This window comes from Chlamydotis macqueenii, chromosome 6 (assembly GCF_036417535.1).
Source record: "Chlamydotis macqueenii isolate bChlMac1 chromosome 6, bChlMac1.mat, whole genome shotgun sequence".
NCBI classification, from domain to species: Eukaryota; Metazoa; Chordata; class Aves; order Otidiformes; family Otididae; genus Chlamydotis; species Chlamydotis macqueenii.
Window position 1 is genome coordinate 1,423,195 of NC_141561.1, and position 22,690 is coordinate 1,445,884.

The 22,690-nt window shown below is 53.0% G+C and overlaps 1 protein-coding gene and 1 long non-coding RNA gene across 2 annotated transcripts in view; one reads left to right on the top strand and one right to left on the bottom strand.

Moving 5' to 3' along the window:
- KCNJ3 (potassium inwardly rectifying channel subfamily J member 3) overlaps positions 1–13,588 on the bottom strand; it is a 36,195-nt gene extending 22,607 nt beyond the window's left edge. The window contains exons 1-2 of the mRNA XM_086750953.1: positions 12,911–13,588; positions 9,358–9,574 (exon numbers count right to left, since the gene is read on the bottom strand). Of these exons, the coding sequence (XP_086607079.1) occupies positions 9,358–9,574; positions 12,911–13,588 (895 nt within the window). The remainder of the gene's footprint in view (positions 1–9,357; positions 9,575–12,910) is intronic.
- Positions 13,589–14,129: 541 nt separating this feature from the next.
- On the top strand, positions 14,130–18,657 carry LOC147600159 (uncharacterized). The gene is made up of 3 exons (XR_015258921.1): positions 14,130–14,400; positions 17,491–17,643; positions 18,351–18,657. It is a non-coding gene; the product is annotated as an uncharacterized LOC147600159 (long non-coding RNA).
- Positions 18,658–22,690: the final 4,033 nt, after the last annotated feature.

Consider the following 22,690-nt stretch of genomic DNA (forward strand, 5'->3'; position numbering starts at 1 on the left):
CCATTTTTAATTCTGCGAGCCCCATGACCTGTGGTCGTTATTTCCAACACTGAAACAGTTTCCAAATTTAATGCCAACATCCGTACAGGACGTGTAGGAGGGCGATTTTATTTCTCGTGTGCAGGTCCTGCTTTCCCTCCCAAAAAGCAGCACGTTCTTTTTCTAACAGGGCAGCTCTAGGAACTCACACCAGCTCTGATTAGAGACAAACGGGCAACGGGCCGCTGATGTGATCTGCGCTTTCGCCCCGGGGATGCCTCAGCCTCCTCGCCAGGACCATCTCGCAAAGGCACCGCAGGATCTGAGGTGACCCAAACCCCATCGTTCTGCTGGGCAGCTCCCCGGCAGCTACGGATGCAGGGAAAGGCCAGGCTACGCAAACGGTGTTCTCAAGAGCCATGAAGACACGCAAGTCCATGATTAATAAAACGCAGCCCAACAAGACACAGAGTCAGCAGTCAATTCTTTATCTTAACTAAGTTTAATGGGTTTAATTTCATTGTTTCTGCCTTTGCAAACGGTTCTGCCTGCCCCTCCTCCCCCCATCCCTGAGGACTCTTCCCTCCGTCCTTCCCAAGGTAGGAGGTACGTCATCTATACGTTTGGAGACACGTCTTCGTTAACAATTTGCCCTTATTGGTACCGCAAATCTGAAACTCATCCTAGCGCCTTCATGACATCAACAGCTGTGGGAGGGCTTGTGAAATATTGTCACTTCAGTAATTTCAGTATCGACCAAAATACCTGTAAAATTTTTAACAAGTTTTAAAAGTCTACATAAGTGATCACGCAACAGTTAAAGAGAGCATGGAAAGTCTTTGTCAGTAACCAAAGCACACAGGGAATGACCACTTATTTCCTTTTTTTTTGCAAGTCTTTGACAGTTCAGATGCATCCTGCAAACTCCTGAAGAGTCTTTTTGAAGTTTTTCATTAATATTAAAATGAAATTGCCACTGTCGCTCTTCCCGGTAACAATTCTTAGCGAACCCCAAAGGAAATCCCATTCACGTACGATGCGTGGGAAGTTCAGGCTCCCTCCTTCACCCGTTCCACCGCCAGAAGAAATAGGCTCAGAAGAAAATTGCTACTGGGCCAACAAAAGCACTCGTCAGCTGGGAAAATGCCAAGGAAACTCCACGCAACGCAGATACGCAAACCCCTCCGTGACATCCCTGGGCAGATCATTCCTTGTCATCGCACAAGTGCAGAATTTGGGAAAATCCTGCAAGTAACACAACAGTACAGCTGTAGGCCATGGGGCGGGGAGGGGGGGGGGCACGGTACACGGCACGGCCTCACCTGCCCCATGCCCTTCTGAATCAGGACAGGGTACATAAAATTTAACAGCAAGAAAAGCCACCCGAAGACTGAAGGATGCTGATGCTCAGCAGCGACTCTCCAGAATTTCCGAGTAATGAAAAGGTACAAGGAATTTTTTTAATTTGGAAAATAGGAAAAATTCTCATTACGTAAAAGAAACGAGCGCAACAAAGCACAAACTGCTCCAACCCCTTGTTTTGCCTCAGCACCACGCTAGTCAATCCTGCTCTACAACCTGAAGTCAAGCTAGGAAGGCTTCATCGAGCTGGCCACCAGCTGCAAGCCTTTCCCAGGAATTACTGGTACTTCCAGCTTGGCTTTCCACCCCTGGTATCACCAAACCTTCCTGCCACCTTGCCACCCTCATGCTCCTCCGCTGTCTCAGAAGCGGACGGTGCCTGATGCACCCACCGCCCTTCATTCGCCCGGAGGGAGCAAATCGGGTCAAATGGACTTAAATTCCTTCTGTGGCACAGGAACGGGGCTGCTGAATGGGAGAGAACGGGACTGCTCAGGATAATACTATTTTTAAAATTTATTTTACAATAATATTAACAAGCTAGGGGAAAGAAATGAGAAAGACAATATATGAGGAAATGGATAGAAAGTGCAGTGCTTGGAAATAGGAACATATTCGCTGCACCGATATAAAATGAAAGGTTTTCCATTTATTTCCCATTAACTTCTTCAATTAAGATACAAATAGCCATCCTCAGATGAGTATTTCCCTTCTATCATAGAACGGGTTGGAAGGGACCTTTAAAGGTCATCCAGTCCAATCCCCTTGCTCCAACTATTTGGCAGGAATCTCCTCATTTTGGCCATGCTGGCCCCACTTCCACAGCCGGGCAGAGAAAACGTCCCTCCGACCCACGGCGGCTCCAACGCCGGCCCCGGCACAAGCCACGCGCGTGGGAGCCGAATTGGGCATCACGCCCACCTTCCCGCAGACCCGCCACAGCGCCCTGGTGACTCCGACCCCGGGGCTGCTGCAGCCAGAGATTTTTTCTGGCCAGAAATAGGAAAAAAACACTGAATCATTTACACGACTCAGGAGGAGAGGCGGTGACGGTGAGAGGGTGAGAAAAAAAAAAAAAATGAAGACCTCCAATTTATGCTTATTAACTGAAAAAACACAAGGCAGAAGCAGCACAATTTGAGCGCTGTAGAGTTTTCCTCTTCGTTTGCGAATTCCTCGGAGAGGAACAATTCAGGTCTATATTTAGCAAGCAGCATCTCCACCTCCCCGCCTGCTGCTGGGTTTACAGGAGCAAAGAATTCCCTGCCCGGCCCCGCAGCGTGAGAAAGCAAACACCCCGCGCAACCACATCGCCTTCGCTCCCCGAAAAAAAAAAGGAAATCCAACCCTTTTGCCTTCCACACCTTCCCAACCGTCGCTCGCACCACAGCTCCCACCTGCCCGGGGCTCGGCGCGCGCTGCCGCCGCCCTCCAGCCCCCCGGCATCCCCTGTAAGCAAACCCCCGCGGCTCCGGCCGCAGAAGGGACGCAGCTCGCGCGCGCGCGGGGTAATGGGCGCTCGTGTTTTTCTTCTTGGATACGGGGCAGATGTATATCCGAGATCAAGTTTCCGCGCTCCGGAGTTTTCCGGATGACTGCACGTGTCACTCCCCCAGAGATTACCAGCTCGCGCTTAGCCCTCCAACACTCATCCGTGGAAAAAAAACGGAAGGGGATGCGCAGCCGGATGGCACGAGGTCCGTCCGGCTCGGCACAAGACGGCTCGTTCAAGGAGAATGTATTCTGTTTGATTAAGCGTGAACAAGCGCGCTCTGCAAAGACATGACTTCTGATGAATCACCAGTTGTTCAGATGATACGTGGTGAAAGGAAAGCTCCCGCAGAGCTCCAGATTAAAACCGCCGCCGTTTTTCTCTCCTATCCCTCCAAAGAGATCTAAGGGGAAAAAAAAGAAGCAAGCCACGAAGGCTTTCTGCAGTGAAATTCAGCACTTTGGGGATTTGCTGCCGTACGCAGGAGGAGGGATGCGGTTTCCAAAATACAGCGGCTGCACGTTACGTAAGGGATGCAGTCACCAAAACCCAGTTGCGCCTGCTTAGATCCAGCGCACAAACCCGTACGCTTTTGCTATGGTTCCCCAGAACCTTAAATCTTTTCCCTAGCAGTAAAAAAAAAAAAAAAAGCCTTTGTTTCCTGTTTTTTGGTCCAGCCGAGCCCCCAGGCTGTGCGGCACCTAAGCAGCAGCTGCAGGAGGGGCAGAGGGAAGCGGGGCGATGAAGATCCCGCCGTCAGCACATCCTCGCTCTGACAGCGACAAGCGTGTCTGCCTGCGTGACCAACAAACCCTGGCTTTTCCACCAACGGACTTCATACAACGGCAGCACTGGAAGAAGATCGGCTGAACTACTGAGACCACAAGATTTCTACCATGTTTAGGTGATGCATAAAAAAAATTAAACACATGGGCAGGCCCGTACTCCCCCAAACCCGCGCTACCGATGGCCTCACGCCATCCTCGCACCGACAGGCAAACCACGCACGGAGCCATCAGCAGCGCGGCAACGCTGGCACGCACGGTGCCGTGCAGAAGTCCGCTCGGGACCCTGAGCTCCTTGCTCCGCCTCTCCACCCAAATTTCCATCCCGTCAATACGACGAAATTGAGGATACCTTATGAACAGCAAGACCTGGTCTCAAAAACTCCTGCAGGACAGCAGAGAAGGAGAGCGAGAGGATGGACGAGGCGTAATTCATGAAGTCTACCGACCACTGAGCCATGCAATGTTTTGATTCTGGCGAGCTCCTCCATCAACTCCAGAGTATCTTCTATTTTCCCTCTCTTCTCTTCTCTGCCCACAGCCGCACAAAACCCCCACAATCCCAATGGTAAGAGAAAACCAGAAGAAATATATTTTATGCTCCACCTTTAAAGCTAATAAACTTGTACCAAGGTTTCTTTGAAGCTACACGACCTTGAGAATAATGCCCAGGAAAAACATTTTTAAACAGCCCTAAACTATCTACACCAGCTTTCAGAGCTGTGTTACAGCTCTTTCCTCACTCCAGTTGTTTCACTTTTGAAACCATTCCCATCTATCTGTTTCTGGGAGAAACCTTCCTATGGAGTCCCACGGTTTCATCATTCCAGCTATTCATGTTTCCCAAAGCAAAACCAGTGGAATACGCCTTTGATTCCATCTCTATTTACTTAATTAAAAAGCCTGCCAGGCTGTTTGATTTCTTTAATCAGAAAATGATGTTAAAAGGTTTCCAAAGTAGCATTTAATGAGGTTTGAAAATGGATGCACGTACCATTCCTGCCAGGTTTCTGTAAGGTGCCGGTTCTTATCGCCTGCTCACTTTTCAGCAGTTTCAGCAGCTGATCGGTAAGCCGCAGGATAATTCAGCAATTGTACAAGGCTACGTACTCCTGAACGCGCGCAGAGGCAAAGCCCCGGAAGGGGAATCCGGCCTGAGAGCCAAAACTTGCTCTCCCCACGAGCACCGCCGGGAAGGCCTGCTGACAACGGGGCTTACCATTCTCCATCGCTGTAACGGGAAATCAGGACAATGGGCTTTGAAAATAAACGCTCTGAGTGTTCTCCCCAATTATACGTTATCATAATAATGGAGGGGTTGAATATATATTAAAAATAATCCTAAATAATTAGCAATTACCCTTATGAATCATAGCCGTCTTTGAGTTCTGAAAAGCCATTTGAACATCTCAGCTGTGACACCCTCCCGTCGCTGCCTGACCCTCCAAAAAAAAAATTGAAACAATCCAAACCCCAGAGCCAGCGCTGCACATCCTCCCTGGGAAAGCTCCCAGGTTCTGTTGTTGGGACAACCTCTTTAGATATTAGGAAAAAATTTTTTACACTGAGGTTGGTGGAGCACTGTCCCAGGTTGCCCAGAGAGGTGGTGGATGCCCCATCCCTGGAAACATTCCAGGCCAGGTTGGCCGGGGCTGTGAGCAACCTGATGTGGTTGGAGATGTCCCTGCTCCTGGCAGGGGGTTGGACTGGGTGGGCTTCAACGGTCCCTTCCCACCCAAACCCTCCTGTGATTCTGTGATGGATTCTATCTTTTGCTTCCGTTTCCTAAAAGCAAGGGCTGGGACGTGTCAGGTCCATTTCCCACCTAAAGCTGTAATTAGGGAGGGTGAGGAAAACATACAGAAATGTGGATATTCCCAGAAATTAACATTCCAGTGACGAGGCAGTAAATCAACTTAATCAAGTTGGGAGGCATCTACAAGAAATCATTTTTATAGGATTTAATGAGAGAAGGCACTGGAAATGGTGATTTTTATCAGCCAAGTGGGATTTATAAGCAAGAAGATCCTGCTTAAACAACTCATTAGACTTCTCCAAAAAAAATCCCTAACTTTCCCTGCAGACAGTCAAAACAAGATTTATTGTATATATTTACTAATTCTCTAAATCCCTTGCAACATTGCCTATCAAAAGTCAACTGATGAAAGCAGAAAACAAAGTCAAAGGAAAAAAAAAGTTTTCATAAGCACCTGGTGAAGGAAAGCAAGAGGCCTGAAGCCCCCATCAAAAGGCAGCGCTGACTCAACCCCAACGCTACAGGACTCCTAAATCCCTATTTATTACAGACATTAGGGTGAGAAATACTCAATACAAACCAATACCTTGCGTAATTTGTAAGACCCTTGCACCCTGGCCCGCACCAGGAGGACGGGAACAGGAGAGGAACGGGAATAACATGGGAAACGGCAAAGGGAATGGGATCCTTCAGATGACCTACGCTTCAATTGTGCCGTCCCACCGAAACCTAAGGGACACGGCGTGCCTCCCTGTGGCATCGCAGAAACGCCACAATATTGCTAAATATATTTTGAAATCACGATTTATGGCACAGCTCAAGGTTGCAGCATTTCAAAACAGGTCGAGAGCCCTGCATCCACCCCTTCAATCCTTCCAGTGACTTCAATTCTCTCTGATTTCTCATCTGTTGAACCAGAAGTCTGCATTTAATTTTTACAGCTGTTCCTGCCTCCTTCAGCCCCAGACCAAGGGTCACTTCTGTCGTGTCGGCACAGACGGAAGAAAAGAAGCGCTAAGAGTACATCACGAAATAAATATTTTTGTTATTGATTATCATTCACTCACTGTCTAATTCTTGACGGTGGGGCCAGCAGATCTTCCCTTGAAACCCTGCAAGTGGAAGAACTGTGGTGAATATCGAAGCCTTTTCCGTTAAATTCGCTACAAGCCACCCTTAGCAGAGGTTTGGGGCAGGACCCTCCTGCAGCCGTGCGCTGTGGGGATGTGGCAGCGGGAGCAAACCGCGCAGTTCCTCTGCGCCGCGCTCCTGGGGCGGGTGAGGAAACAATTTATCGCCATGGTATTGATGCGCTTCAAGGCAATTTGGAAAAAAAAAAAAAAAAAAAAAAAAAAAAGAAGACAGCAGCTTCAGAAAACTGGCTGTATTATCAGGTAGCTTAATGACTACGTGAAGCCGCGGTATTTTGTTATTTTGCGTTATTTTACCGGATCCTCTGAACTGGTTGTCAAGTCGGGGGATGCGGCACAGAAGTCAAGCAGCACATGGAGTGCTGCGGGAAAGTTTCTCCTAAAGCTGCCGCTCTGCTCAGTGCTCACGTCCCTGCTTGGGCATGGAGACATGGAGCAAAATTAACTGTTTTTATAGGGAAACGTAAGAGCGCATCCCTGCCCGTTCGGCTTTTGGACCTCTTGCCTTTGGAAGGAAACCAAATGCCACGACAGCATCACTGTACAAATTCATCCACCTTCGTGGTCTTCCAGTACCGAAATACAGTCTTCTGAGCTTCAAAAACCAATTCAATTTAATGACACAACATGATGATGATTTTTTCCATGCAGGAACTGATAGGATGGCAACGGAGAGCAGCTCTCCAGGCCGAGAGGTAAAGCTCTTCACCCCGCAGTAAACATCTACTTTGCCCCGGGATGCAGGAGAAACCCATCCCAAGGGCAGGGCTGTGGGACAGACTTGCTCTGGGGAGGCTGCTGTCCTGTCTGCACAGGTTTCCATCACAATTAAATTAAACACGATGCACAGGATGAACGGAACATCAGTGGGGCCGACGCTGGCCACACAAGTTGTCCCTGCGCGTCCATGGTGCCACACGCCATAGAATTGAACTGGTAAAACCTCTCCTGACCTACTCACTGACTTCCCGAGACAAAGAGATAAGCGTAGTTTTTCATTTTTTTTTTTTACACCTCACCAAAAATAGCACGCTGGTTCCCAAACAACTGCCAGTTATTTCTGTTCTTTCCAGGCCAGCAGACATTTCGGGCTTGTATTGCGCTCCTGACATCACAAACACGCCACGGCGAGGGCAGGTGACGGTCGTACACCGAGGAGGAAGAAAGCACAGCCCGGCCTCCTCCCCTCTTTATCTACAGAATACCCAACGGAGCAAGCGGCAAGTTATTTTAGAACATTTCTGACAATCGCCTTCAAATCACTGCTGCTGCTCTGGGGTGGCTGTGGGCTGCTCGACACAAAACGTAAGCTAGCTTAGGTGGAAGGTTTCCACAATGCACTATTTCCACCAAGAGCAGAAACGTGTTTTGCGCAAGATTTACTATCAGTGATGAGGTCGATGTCTCCTGACCTTCCCTCAGCCCAGCTCCAGCCTCACAGCACCCGCCTCAACCTCTCAGGAAATTCCTCCGAGCTAAACCCCCTCTGCCTCAGCAGAGGTATTCAGGTGCATATCCCGTATTTTCCCCGTTTTTCTTGCTATGCAATGCATAACCACCCATGGCACACGTTTGAGGAACGAGATGACCGCGTGCTCCCAGAGCAAGACCTCCGCCCGGCCAAACGTGGTTCAGCTGGAAGGTGGATGACAGGGCAGGTGGACACCGTAACACGGACTCTGCCGGGAGAACTCCGGGATGGAGAGATGGCTCCCGGCTTTCTGCACGTTTCAAACCGACCAAGTGTCCGCCCCTCCTCTCAAAAAAAAAAATAAAAAAAATAAAGGCCTTCTGCCTCCTCGCCGCCACCGGTCCCCCTCCAGGCCTGCTGCCCTCCAGCTCCGTGCTCTCCTCCTCTCTCAGTTTCCCACATCATTAAAGATTTTTTTAGCTTCAAAACCCTTTCATCCCTCCATGCTTCATCAAGATAGAGCACATTTTGCTCTATTTTACCCAATATTCATCTCATCTTATAAAACTAGGTCAGAAAATTTGCAAGCTTATATGAGTTACGCTTTACAGATCCAGAAAATACCTCTTTTTTTTTTTTTTTTTTTTTTCCTCCTGTGGATAATGCCCAAGTCTGAAACATTTACAAACACAAACTCGAAAGTATACAAACATACCACCTTGTTTTCAAATTCTAACGCGTTATTTATAAAATTCCAACCATTTCTGTTTTAAAACAGTTCTGCTAGGCAAAACAAACAAACAACCGAGCAACCTGGGGCGCTTTGGTCTGCGTGTCAGCCCTGAAGCCCTTGCACCGGCCCGCTCTGTTAACAGCGGGGAGGTTTTCCTGAACTATCAGAGGTTTTTTCGTTTTTTCTTTTTTTAAATATCCGAGGTTTTTCTGGAACAGCATGGAGGATTCACCCCCGCAGCCCCGGCCTCTCTGGGTCCCGGGCTCTGGGACGTCGCCTCCCGCAAAGCGGCCCAGCACAGAAACGCCGGGACACCAGCGAACGGACCGCAATGTGACCAAAGATATTCCGAATATCCCCGCCGCGCGCTCCCCTGCGGCACGCAGCGGCCTGGGACGCGCAGGGAGGCACTTGCGGGCGACAGACGCCGTGGGGAGCGCAGCTCGCCTGGCCCCGCGCCGCTGAGCCACCGTGACGCCTCGACGGGAGCAACCGAAACGCCATCACCTCGGTAACAGACACACTGCCGAAAATCACGTGTGCTTTGTGGGAAAACGTGACCTGGGCCATCTTGAGGCATTGGCAAAATCCTCCCGCGCCATCGGATGGACGCCCAATTTTTCCAACGCGGACAGCGGGACCCGTGGGACGACATCGGCTTCGCGGAGCGTTGGCTTTCCCTACTCACCCGTCGTCTCCACGATGCCCTCCAGGATGACGACGATCTCGAACTGCTCCGTTTGCATGCTGCGCTGCGAGAGGTCGTAGAAGGGGCTCTTGGCGTCGATCACGTGGCAGATGGTGAGCGGGGAGACGAGGAAGAGCTGGTCGGCCCCCGTGCTGAAGCCCACGTCCAGCTCCAGCTGATCGAGCGGCAGGAACTCGCCCTCCGGGGTCTGGCGGGACTGGGCGGGCAGCGAGAGGAGAGACAGAGAGAGAGAGACAGGTCAGCGCTGGAGCAGCCATCGCCGGGGCACCGCGACAGCACCCCGCCGGCACCCCACGCCGCCCGGCGCGCGGGGCAAAGCCTGCTTCAGACGCAGCGCCGTCAAATGGGTGGAAATGCCCAAATTCAGCGCCCCGGCTCACGCCCCTCGCTGCGAGCCGGGCTTCGCCGTCCCCAGTCCGTCAGCAGCACTGGGACCAGCGCAGCCCTGCCCAAGCGCTCCCTGCTCGCCTTCCGTTCCGACCTTTCATTTCTCCTCCCCGCGTTACGAACAGGCAGGAACAGAACATTGTAGCCCTTTCTCTTCGTTATTTTCATTAGAGCACTGTCCATTTTTTGCCGTGCAGATTTCAAAAAGAAGTTTGGTATCCGCCCTACCCAGCGTTAAACCACTGCCTGCGATGCGCTTCCATCGTTCCCCACAAAACTTCCCGTACTGAGCAACGCCACTGACTTGAACAGGAGCGCGATTACGTGCACAGGAAAACATCTTTCCTCCAGAGAGAAAAACCAGAGAAAAACCTCAGAGAATCCCAGTCCCCGGGACAAAGCCCGGCGCTGGCAGCTGGGGGGCTGGGAGGGTGCGAGGGGCGCAGCTACGGCCGAGCCGCCCGGGCCCGGGGAGCGAAACCGGCTTACGCGCCTCGCTTAGGATTTGGTTGCTATTTTTAGAGTTTTCCCTGAACGGTGGCTGGATTTGAAGGCGATCTAATCCCAAACAACCAACCGTGTGCCTCGCTGCCCTGGAGTTCTGGCTAAGAAACGCGCTTTCGTTTTCGGGTGTGAGAATTCCGATTTAGCCCACCTGCCTCCGCTGCCCCATCCGAGCACAGGCCGCGCAGCCGCGGACAGAGACGGCAGAGCCGGGAAACATCTAGAGCACATCTGCATAAACCTCCCGCCCGCCGCGTTTTGTTTGCTCTCTCCTCAGAGGGAAGTCTGCTTTTTCAATAAAAGGGCAGAAACACCGGCAAGGCGTTGAACAGCCCCAGGCGAAGGGCTCCGGGGACACCCAGACCCCCCCGCCCCGTCCCGACCCGGCTTGGCTTTGGGACGGGGCAAAACGGCGGCCCCGGGCGCGACCCAGCGAAACGCAACTGGGAACCGCGGGTGCCGGGCTCCGAGACCAAGGGCTGGCGGTGTGGGGGGCTCCTGGGAAGCGCTGGGTCCTCCACTGAGGGCTTCCGCCGCCGCTCCCGTCCAAAACGGTTTGGCTTTACGAGGATGCTCTCCAAGGAAGACCCAGCGGTCCCCGCCCCCGAAACCTCCATCTGAAGTTTTATTCAAGTTCTTTACAATCCTGGAGACTTATTTAAAAAAAAAAGTGGATATTACAATGAATGAGTCTTTGCACCAAGTTGACACTTTCAAGGTTTTTACATTTGTTTTTTTTTTTTCTCCAGTATGGCCTAAGCTTACCGGGGAGAAAAATAATAAAAATTAAAATGAGTGTACTGGGATTTCCAATTTCACAGCTTTTGCAAGCAGAATAACCTTTTACCAAAAAAGCAGCCTGTCAGCAGAAAATCTGTTAGCGCTGCTCAGTGTTACGTGCAACCCAACGCCGAAACACGGAATCAGCAATCCCCCCGCCACGCACCCGTGCTCCCGCCAGCCGGAACGCCCGGCCGTGCACGCAGCAGCCCCGGGGAGCAGCTCTCCCTGCTGCAATCCCGGGGGTTTTTTTTTTTCCTTTTTTTTTTTGCTTTCTTTTTTTTTGGCCAGGAGGCCAAGCGCTGCTCGTTTTTGCAGCGATAGGATGCACCACGCAGCGCCAGCTATAACCGCATCTGCAGAAAAGCCGAATTTTGGCCCCGTCCTGCCGCAAAGCCTCCACCCCGCCAGCGCTCCCGCACAAAACCTGAAGGAACGACGGCGGCGAGGCCGCTCTTCCACAGACGGAAAGCTCGGGAGGTTTTGTGGAGTCACACCAAGTTTTAAGCTCTAACTTTTAAAAATTCCCCCTGCAGCACCTCTGGATCCCAAATGGGCCAATTCAAAAATCCGTCACTTCGACTCTTTCAAGCTCGTCAGGACGCCGGCGAAACGCGACATCCCACCGTGGCGGGGTCACCGGGGCGCCCTCTGAGGAGCGGATCATTACTTACCAGGCTAATTGCGTGTCAATCAATTTCCCCGTCTGAAACCCTCGGGGAGAGCTCGCAGCAGGGGAAAAAAAGGGAAAGAAGGGGAGCGGATGCCTCCGGCCCCGCCGCAGCGCGTGCATCCTTGCCGCCCTCCGTCCCCAGCCACAGCATCGCCCGGGCACCGCGGGAAGGAGGCAAGCGAAATTACAGAGAATTCCTTGAATTCCTCTCCCCCCCCAGCTTGCGGAGCGCAAGTGCTACCCCTCCTTTCGGGCACAGACCTCGGCACGGCTCGGGAGGCAGCGGGGGTCCTGCAGCCCCCACCGACGGCAGCGACCAGCCTGCCTGCCGGGACCCCCCTCAGGAACGCGGATTTGGGCCAAAACATGACAACTCCAGGCGCAATTGCGCTTCGCCGCATCCGGATGCAGCAGAGCGGGGACGAGCATCCCTCTGCGGCGGGGGGAAGCCGGGGGAGCGGGGAAGGAAGCGGGGCAGCCCCCAAGCAGGGTCCCCCGCCCCGGCTGAGCACCCACACCCCCCGCCAGCCGCCAAAACACGCGGGATGCTCTGCGCCGCGCGTCACCCTGGCCGCCCCCTCCCACCCACGCCGCCGTTATTTCAGCTCCCCTACGAACACGCTGCCGCTGCAGCGAGTCCCAAATAAACAATTTTCCCTACAGGGCACGATTTTTTTAAACATCTCACCCTGGCGTTCCGCTTCCCATGAAGTTCACGCACCGAACAAATGAAGTTCTGCCTGACTGGGCTCGCCGTTGCCCAAAAGCACAGAAATTTTGCCAGAAAGGTAAACAGTTTGATTTTAAAACCTGCACCAAGGAATTCAAGCTACAAACTATATCTTTGATGGAGAAAACTGGCACTTCACAGAATCATCGAGCGGTTTGGGTGGGAAGGGACTGTCAAAGCCCACCCAGTCCAACCCCCCTGCCAGGAGCAGGGACATCTCCAACCGGATCAGGTTGCTCAGAGCCCCGTATTTTATAGAAATGCACAAATATGCGCATAAACCAGCATGCGGAAAATAAGCGTTATCCTACAAGGCTACTAGGAAATCGGACGGCTGCGAGTCAATCCGGCCGAGCCCAGAGTGCGTGGCAGGGGGACAGGGGCAGCCCGGGATGGGGTGCTGGGAGAGACCATGGAGGGGGACATCCCCCGGGGTCATCAGCGGGGTCTGCACTTACTTTGAGCAGCTTGCAGCGGATCTGGGCGGAGACCATGTGGCTGTTGCGGAGGTTGCCCACCCGGAACATGAGGGTGAGCTTGCCGTCCCGCATGGAGATGGCGGCGTGCTCGCTGAACATCAGTGTCTCAGCCCTCTTCTTGGGCTGGGACATCTTGATGAACATGCAGCCGATGAGGAAGGCGTCCACGATGGAGCCCAGGATGGACTGGAAGAGGAAGAGGATGATGCCCTCGGGGCACTTGTCGGTGATGTAGCGGTACCCGTAGCCGATGGTGGCCTCGGTCTCGATGAAGAAGAGGAAGGCGGAGGGGAAGTTGTAGACGTTGGCCACGCAGGGGGTGTAGCTGTCGTCGTGGGCCTTGTTCAGGTCGCCCCGCATGTAGGCGATGACCCACCACATGGACGCCATGAAGAGCCAGGCCACCGTGTAGGTGAGGATGAAGATGAAGAGGTTCCAGCGCCACTTGAGGTCCACCAGGGTGGTGAAGAGGTCCGACAGGTACCGGCTGGTCTCGCCCCCCAGGTTGCCGTGCTGCACGTTGCACCGCCCGTTCTTGTCCACGAAGCGCTGCCGCTTCCCGCGTGGGGCGGTGCGGGGCGGCGGCAGCCCCCCGCCGCTGGCCGAGGTGCTCACCACCTGGTACTCGTCCCCCAGCTTCCGCCGCAGCGCCGACATGCTCCGCGCTGCTCCGCGCCCCTCCGCGCCGCCGCCGCCGCCGCCGCCCCCTCCCCGGCCCCGGCCCCGGCCCCGGCGCTCTGCGGGCGCGGAGCCACCGCTCGCCGCGGCCGCCACCCACGCGGAGCCGCCGGCTGGGGCGGCGCGGCCCCCGGGCAGGGCAACGCCTGCCCACCCCCTTCCCCTCCGCGCCGCCCCCCGCGGAACGCCCCCCGCTCCGCCCCCCTGCGCACCGCCTCTGCGCACAGCTCTCCGCGCCCCCCCCCACCCCGCGGAACGCCCGTGCACTGCCCCTCGAGCAACGCCCCTGCGCACAGCCCTCCGCCCCCGCGCACCACTCCACGCACCGCCCCTCGTTCCACCTCCTGCGCACCTCCCCGCGCAATGCCCCCAGCTCTGCCCCCCCCCGCCCCGCCCCGCGCAATGCCCCCAGTTCTGCCCCCCCCGCCCCGCCCCGCGCACTGCCCCGCGGAACGCCCCCTTCACCGCCCCTGCGCACCGCCCCGCGCTCCGCCTCCCGCGCACTACACTGCGCGCAGCTCCCTGCGCTGCATCCTCCACATCTTCCTCACCTTCATCCTCCTTCCGCCCCCCGCCCCGCACCGTGGTGCCCCGGCCCCGCGGAGCCGGCCCCGAGGGGCAGAGGGGAGCCCGGGGGGCGGCGGGGCACCCCGGCCCCTTCGTGGTTCGTTTGATTTTTCATTTTTTTCCCCACCTTTCGGTCGCTCCGCGCCATGACTGGAAGGGAGTCGCTGGGAGCAGCAAAAAGGCCGAGGTGCCAGGAAAGATAACGGGCTGGAACCGAAGGACGGGTGAGAAAAAGCAAAAGCAAAAATTCCGCCGGCTGAACGGCCAAAAATAACGCTGGAAATTTTTTCTTTACGTGTTTGTGGGAAAGCCAGGCCAGCCAGCCGTGCCGCCGCGCATGTTTCCCACGCGCACCGATTCCTGGGTCCTGTGGCGAGATGACACGCAGAGGGGATGCTTAAAATTGGCGGATTTGAGTATTTCTCGATCGCCAACAGCCATTTTTGATCACTCTGAAAACAGCGGGTGTGTTTCAAAAGCATGGAAGAAACCCAAGCTCCCAACCCAAGCTTCTCTGAGCTGGGGGCAGCAGAGAAATCGGTCTGAAAATCCAGATAATATGCATTTTCAAACTGAGAGGAAAAAAAACGAATAAATAAGCCAAACCTGGACATTGGATTCAAGGGTTTTGTAAAAATATGGTGCAGAAATACAGAAGGAGAAGCAACGCGGTGCGAGCCGTACCAGACTGGGATGCGGTTTAGCTTGCCCGAGCTGCCGGCTGGCCGGGACACACGGACGCAGCCGCTCCCTGTCCGCGGGCAATCACGGAAAAAGACTTCCGAACTCGGCTGATGGGGCTGGGTGAAAATAGCCGGTGGCAGCGGCAGGGCATGCCGCGGGGACGGCTCCGGCGCGTTGCCGTGCGTTCTTACAGACCTGAGTTCCGTAGCCCAACGCGATGGGGGAGACTGGGGACGCTGTCCTTCACCCAACGTTTCTCTTCAGCGATCCGCACCGCCGTTGTGTCTCCCGATAACGCCTCCGCTTTCCTGCCGAGGAGCCGTTTACCCTTCCTCCCTTCGGTGCGTCCCGCCGATTCTCCAGATCACCCAGGTCCTCGCCTGCTCCGGCTCCGGGCGCCCACGGGCCCACAGCACCTGCTCCCCGACGCCGCGCCATGAGGCTTCGCAGAGCTGCCGGCCGGGTTGTAGAGCACGTTCCTGATTTTCTAACCATTAGTTTCCCGGGATTTTCCCTCCCACTGTATTTATATTTCAGATTTTTTTTTTTTTTACCAAAGTTTTCTCATCACACATTTAATCTCTGATCCCCTACCTTTCTTTTTCTCCAGCAGCGTACGATATCTGTTAATTTCCCCCCCGTTAACACAAATGCTGGCTGAGGTTCACCCCGCACTGCCCCATCCTCCGGTGGTCCTCTCTGCTCTGGAATTTGTTTTTTCTCCCTGCTTTCCCAGACCGGCCTCTCCTTCCCTGTCTGTAGGCTGGGAGTAGGCAGAGACTTTACGCTATTCATCACACCGACACGGTTCCAGAGCTACAGCAGTCTGAGGGGAGCTATTTCCTTCTAATTACTGAAATTAGAATCAAAATTATTATTGCTTTTGTGGAGACAGGCAGATTGACAATGTTCTGTCATGCATGGCAGGGCAAGGAAATAACGCGAGCGGCAAGGAAAGCGATAGACATTTTATAAATGTCCTCCGGCGTACGAACGACGTGGGTGATAAGAACGCCCCACTCCCAGGAGCGCCCCGGGAAGGGCTCTGTTCTCCTGGCCCACAGCCCCAAACTGGTGGAAGTCCCACACCTGCAACGGAGTCAGGAAGGAAATGCCCGGAACGCTCCTTTCCCTGCCTGAACCACCGCTGATTGATTTTTTTTTTTTTTTTAAATTTTTCTTGGCAATTAGGTGTGCCATTGATACAAACCCTGCCAGCAGGATGGGAGGAGGCGGCACGGTGAAACGCCCCTTCGGGTGCACAACCGCTGAGGAAACCCCTGTGGGGCTCTCCGATTCAAATTCAAACTGGGATTCTGAGCGCTCTTGGGTTGCAGAACAGAAAATTCCACCCTGCGTCATCAAGTCAGTTCATAAGCGAATGCACGCTGAAACCCGGCACGGAGACAACAAACGGCGCAGGCGGCTGAATTTCCATGTCGCGAGTGGCGACCTCACCGCACCTCGGGGTGACCATGGGCGGACTGGATGGGATGCACCACCGGCTTCCTGCTTGGCAGGAAATACTGGGTAGATCCCAGGGAAAACCCAGGTGGCAAAAGATAACGTCAAATACAAGCAGAAAGGTTATGAAATGTCATGGTGGCCTACCTGAGGAGAGCCTTCGGGACTGTGACCTTCAAGAACCGCACCATCATGATCATTCCCAGGGTGATGCTGGAGTCGCCATCCCTGGAGGGATTTAAGAGACATGTGGACGCGGAGCTGAGGGACACGGTTTAGCAGTGGACTTGGTGGTGTTAATGGTTGGACTCGATGACCTGAAAGGACTTCTCCAACTCAAACGATTCTGAGATTCCACGCCACCCCGCTCACGTTCATCTGTTTGAACGCGTGGTATATCTGGAGGCCAAGAAGGAGAACTGGAAATGGAGCCCTGTTGCAGTCCAAGGCCACCGACTGCAGCCAGGGAAGTTGACCCAAGGCCACATTTCCAAACTTTCTGCGCGGCAGTAATTGAAAGCGTTTTGCCTACACCACCGTGTGACAGCAGGAATACGGCAAACGAACCTGTTTGCAGCACAAACCAATCGGGAACCACGGTCACGGCACGGCAAGTTCAGTCAACATCTCCTTATCTTCTCAAATACAAGTCACAACCAACATCAATTCTCATACTTGCTGCATGGCTCGTTTTGGAGAGGCAGGGAGTTATTCCTGGGGGCCTGAGGGCGGGCAGAGCCCCCGGCCACCCACACTGCAGTCGAGCGCTTGTCGCTCTGCTGACCTTGAGGGAACGACTTCTGATTTATGTGCAACTCACTTGGCTCTAAAAGATTTAAAACTCTGACCTGTCAAATGCAAATGGACACAAACATTATTTTTTCCCCTGCTGCTCTGAAGCTCATGTCAGTTTTAACAATTATGGGGAAAACCTGGCGAATTCAGAATGCCGTGCATTCGCTTCCCGTCACTTCCCGAATGTGGACAGACATGTGTCGTAGCCCAATATTTTCTCCTGCCTCACTTTTAATATGAAAAACCCTAAAAACTTGTCTTGACCAATAAGGTAAAAATATTAGTCAAAAGACAGTCTTGACCCACAGAGCGTTTTTTCCAGTGTGGAGAGTTTTCCCCCATCCACGCTGCTTTTATGCCTTTTTTTGCAGGTTTCAGATGAGCTGCTGGCCGTGCCGGGCTCCCCTCGCCGAGGATGGGTTTCCTCCATGAGGAGGGCAGCATCGCTTGGCTGGAGGAGGCGCTAGGCTGCCCCGAGGAGAGCGCCAGCGCTGTTGATCTGACTGCGTGCGTTCATGTTGGCGGTAGGAACCTCTGGTTCAACGATCGATGTCCTTCTGCTGCTTTGTTCTCGTGAGCAATGCAAGGGTTGGATGCTCTAGCAGCCGTTTGGAGAATTGTCCCCAAATCCCGCTTCTCCCGCGCCTCCCTGCGTACGAGTATTTATGGGAAGGACAGTATCCTGCCCTGACGTACGCGAGGCTCTCGTAGATGAGGGGGTTTTTTTCACATTTTGAACTCAAAATGGTTTGGAGTAGAAGTGGTGCCAGACCAACCCTTACGGAGGGATAAGATGGAATGCTCTGGGAAGGCGCTGCATGCACACGCACTAATTACCAGAAAGCATCGCCGGACCCGTATTTCTTCCAGCACTCTGTGCTCAACCTCCCTCGTAAATCAAAATTACGACATCGCCAGCGGAATTCTTGACAGCCATTACACTGTCTGAAATATTTTCTTTCCTGTAAGAAGGGCAGCGTCTTTTGTGCAGGTCCTTGAAAAGCCGCAGCCGGTGTCTCTGCCGAGACGTAGGGCTCAGGGCTGGACTGGAGAGATTAATAACGGAGCGTCGGCAGCGGCTTCCTTGGGCCGTGGATAAGGTGTGAGCAGGATTATTGAATTTACAGACAATACCAAGGGTAGAGGCAGTGCAAGGGGAGGGAGGGCAAAACTGGCATTTAAAATGGTTTGACAAACTGAAATAATAATTTGGATTTTTTTTTTTTTAAAGTGCAATTCAATAAGAAGAAATTCAAAGTGCTAGACCTGAGGAGGAATAATCACCTTCACACCGACAGAGAAAGGAAAGGGCGACGACAATAGTCCCATACAAGAAAGCACGGCACGTACCTACAACTAACTCAAGTTTAGCGCAATAGTTCACCAAAATTCACGGGTAAAGCTGGCAAGTTATAGAAAACTATGGCTGTGTTGATCAGAAAATGCAATCAATCTTCATTTCGGATAAACAATTAAAGCAGAAATGCAGTAAACATCTTTTTCTATGGAGAATAAACGGCCATTAGCTGAGACAAGCACTCGCGCAGTCTCTGAATTTCCCATCTGGGCTATTAGCAAACTAGCATTTTCCCCATTTTTCCTACAAAACAAGTGTAAATCATGACAATAAAATGCTGTTGCTGTCAGATGTTGTTGCTGGGGCTGGAAAACATTTTCCCTCCCGCGGTCCGATCTGCGGGCTGCGGCTCGGCTCAGCCCACCGACCTGCCCGGGCCATTGCTAAACCCTGGCACGCTCCCTCCGGCGATGCCTGCTGACAGCCCTGCTTCAGCCCTTTCTTCTCCCCACGGAGAAAACACGTCTCGGCAGAAAAAATAGAGGAAGTAATTTCATAAAGAGAGACCTGGGCTTTTCTTACAAAAGAAAGCCCCCAGAAGAAAGCAAAAAAAAAAATAAAATACCAACCAACCAATTAAAAACAACAACAACAACAAAAAACAAAACAAAACCAAAAACCCTCTGGAGATTGTTCTTTCCTCACTCCAAAGATGTGATGATGAGTTTAAAAAAAAAAAAACCACACCACAAAAAAAAAAGAAGTATTTCAGTATTTTGATCTGAAGAGGCGGTCAGGCAGTTGGACCAGATGGTCATTGAAGGTCCCTTCCAATTGAACTAGTCTACTCTCTTCTCTTCTACTCCACTCCACTCTATTTTATGTTTTTCCATGGTTTCGGTGCAAGACAAGCAACCTTGAGGAGACCCCATGACGCAGGGACGCACACAGACAGCGAGAAGAACCCAAGAGGTGGCTGTGGGACCTCTGGGACAAAAACAGATCCAAAGAGCAAATACAAGCAACAGCGGTAAGGAGATCTCTGCTCCCAGGGAGGACAGGAGCCCCGAGCAGCGTGGCAGCAGGCACTGTGCTGTGTATTTATTCCAGTAAATTAGTATTAATTAAAGAAACCAAAATGTCCTACTGTCCGCTTTGTGTTATACCCATCCCTGGAGCGAATGAGGGAGGCCTGCTCTGTCCCAGCGTTTCAGCTCGTCTTGCCTTCTTCCTCCACCCAATCTTGAAAAAAATACCTTAATTAAATCAACATACTGCCGTGAAGGCAAGAATGGCAAAGATAACAACTTCTAGTACTAGAGCAAAAGCTCTCTCAGTGGACGGGTGCCGAGGTCAGGAACTGCCTCGAATTATCTCTGGGGCTTGACCGAAGCGCGGGAGCGCGGGGATTGCTGAGGGAGGCAGGCGGCTGCCTGAATAGTAATTCGCTGTTATACTGCGTCTGCTAAATTAGATCGTACAATGCACAGCCGTCTGCAGAAGAAGAGGGGTGTGCAGCTCCAATTTGCACGAGATTAAATATGATCGGAACATTTTAAAGCCCTAGGAAGGAGAGCGTATGACGAGCTTGTATTCCGTTAAAGAAAGGAGGATGGCAAGCAACCTCTGCAAATATCACCCATTTCTGTTACAACAGGCGTAACACCCGTCGGGGTGCCTGGGCCTCCCGAGCCCCTTGAGCAAAGAGACTCCCACTGCCCAACTCGTGTTCCCGTGTCGAACCCCGCTCTCGGCCTGCAGGCATTTCCCACCGCCCCGTATCTCCAGCGGTGACTTTTGGATTTGGCCAAATAAAAATGCGCTTGGCTCGCAGATGGCAGTTTCCCAAGTGAGTCATAGAATCATGGAATCTTTAAGGCTGGAAGAGACTTCCAAGGTCACCAAGTCCAGCTGTCAACCCAACACCACCGTGCCTACTAAACCATGTCCTGGGTCGCACTGTCCGGCACGAGTAACTCCATCCTCGTCCGTTTTCCAGGCATGTTGTTACACGTATGCACGCGTTTGTGACAAGCAGGTAAATGTGGAAAGCTGGATCTGTTTCGTTCTCCAGCAGTGTTGAAGGTAGACCGTAGCGAGGGCCCTAAGGATGCGCCTACGTCCCACCCGCCCCTATTCCCAGTCTGAGCCACCTCCGTTCCCCATGCACCCCCCATCTTAAAGGCTAAAATCTGTGTCCTCCACAGCAACAAAGCCTGTCTGAGACTGCTCCTGCGGCATTGCTGGCCCCGCGCTCCCCGTCAGCCCTTCCACCACTCGCACGGACATTTGCCGGACACAGCAGTGACACCCAACAGGACAAAAAGATCCACAGAGGTGAAAAGAGAGAAGAAAGTGTGTGTTTCCAGCTCCTTGACTTCCCTTGTAAATGTTTTTTCAAAGTCGCAGTGCCAGGGAGTCGACCTGCGGTCACTTGCAGGCTTTTATGAGCTTCCTTTGTGAAGTCTGGAAGCGTTAATTCTTCCCCCGAATAAACTCACACCTCACGAAAATGCGCAGTTAGTTCAGTTTCTGCTGGTGTGCAGGCAGCTAAAAATACACCCAATTATTTCAGCTTGAAATGTCAGCACAGACAGGTCTGGAAGTTATTCCCGTCCCATCACATCTTAAACAAACTGGCCTCGGTCTGCCTCTGGAAGGAAGCTTTGTTTGCTCCTGAAATCTGGGGGAGAAGGGGACGTGAATCCCAGTACGGGTCAGGCTCCTTGGAAAACTTTGTGAGAAGGAGGGGAAAAAAACCTCCTGAGCTTTGTTAGGCTCTGTCCTAAGTCGGATTTCTTGGATGCAATGAGCCGTTCGGGCTGCGGCACTGCCGGGATTGCGAGGATGGGCGCCAGGAAGGCAGGACGGGCTTCTTCCCACCCTGTTCCTCACAGCCAGAGCAAAAATCACTCACATTACACCCACCAAAACATTAAAAAATAAAATAAAAATTTCTTCCTAGGGGCTGCTCTCCCAGGTGCACAGGCGCTCTCTCCGGGGACCAAAACTGCTGTGCAGGGGGAAGAGGAGGGGTCATCCCTTTTTTTTTTCCAGGAAAATCTTTATTCTGCTTCTCTACACCTTGCCCAGCGTTAACACATCCAGGCCGTAACCCGCCCGCTCCGCCACCGTCCCATCGCTGATCTCCCCTGCTCCGGTCTCAGGTGAGGGTCTATCGCCACGTTCCCCATCTCCGTGCCCGCTCCCGAGCCCCGTGACTCAACCTGCCAGCGCGTCCGGTCAACAGTTCTCAGCCGCTTCGCCATTCAGACGATTTTAACCCACATGGCTAAAGACTGGGGATGCCAAGTGTCCACTGGAGCAGAGCCATTTAGAAAGAAAAGGAAAGAAAAAAGCCAAAGTGGAATATTTTCTGAAAAAATTAATTAGGAAAATATATAGTTTAGTACAAGACATTCCTTGGGTACGTACTGTTAACCCAGGAGTCTGCAGGTACGCGCGTTACAGCTTAGGGCCCCGCGGCCGCCGGTGCCGCTGAGGACTCCGGCCGACGAGTACTTCCTGGGAAACTCCTCCCAGTGTGATGGGACAGGGGCCACGTGGATAAATCCCATCCCCAGGAAAGCGGCGCGTATCCCTAACGCCGGCACGAAATTAAGCGCTCAGTTAGAAATCGCCAGAAGTGGCTTACGCAGCTGGCCTCGCTCCCCCTCCTCTCTCCACAGCAGCATTTTTAATTACAAGAGCCTGTGACGTTGTTTTTTTTCCCCCACTCCTGGCTTTTTGAGCAGCGTTTTCTGCAGCGTTTTTGTCCCTTCCTAGTTAATATCTTGCCCCGGGCTTTATTTACCGCACGTAACGCAAACTTTATTCCAGACAGAGAACTATAAATCTGCCCCCGTGTCCCTCTGTCACGCCTGCCATGATGTTATCGGCGTCCTTCAGAAAAGCCAATTGGTTTCTCACCAGACCCCTGGGAGGCAAGCAGATCTTATCCTCCCCTCATTTTACAGGCTGAGGCTTAAGACAGAGAAATTGAGGTCAAAAGCATTTTGAGAGGCCCACTGGAAATATCTGGCGCCACGATCTTTCGCAGTTCTCTGTTCCGTACCGCATTCGGCGCGCTCAGACGCGGGCGCTAGCGACGCCAGCCGCAGCGCTTCAGTTTGACCGGGACATTAAGAAGAAAGCAAGCAAGCAGACCTCTAAAGCACCAAAGTGGCGATACTTCTGAAAAAATGGGGTGCCCAAAACACCCCTGAGACCTCCCTGGGCACACCCCAAAGGCACGGCAGCACCTGGCTGGGCCT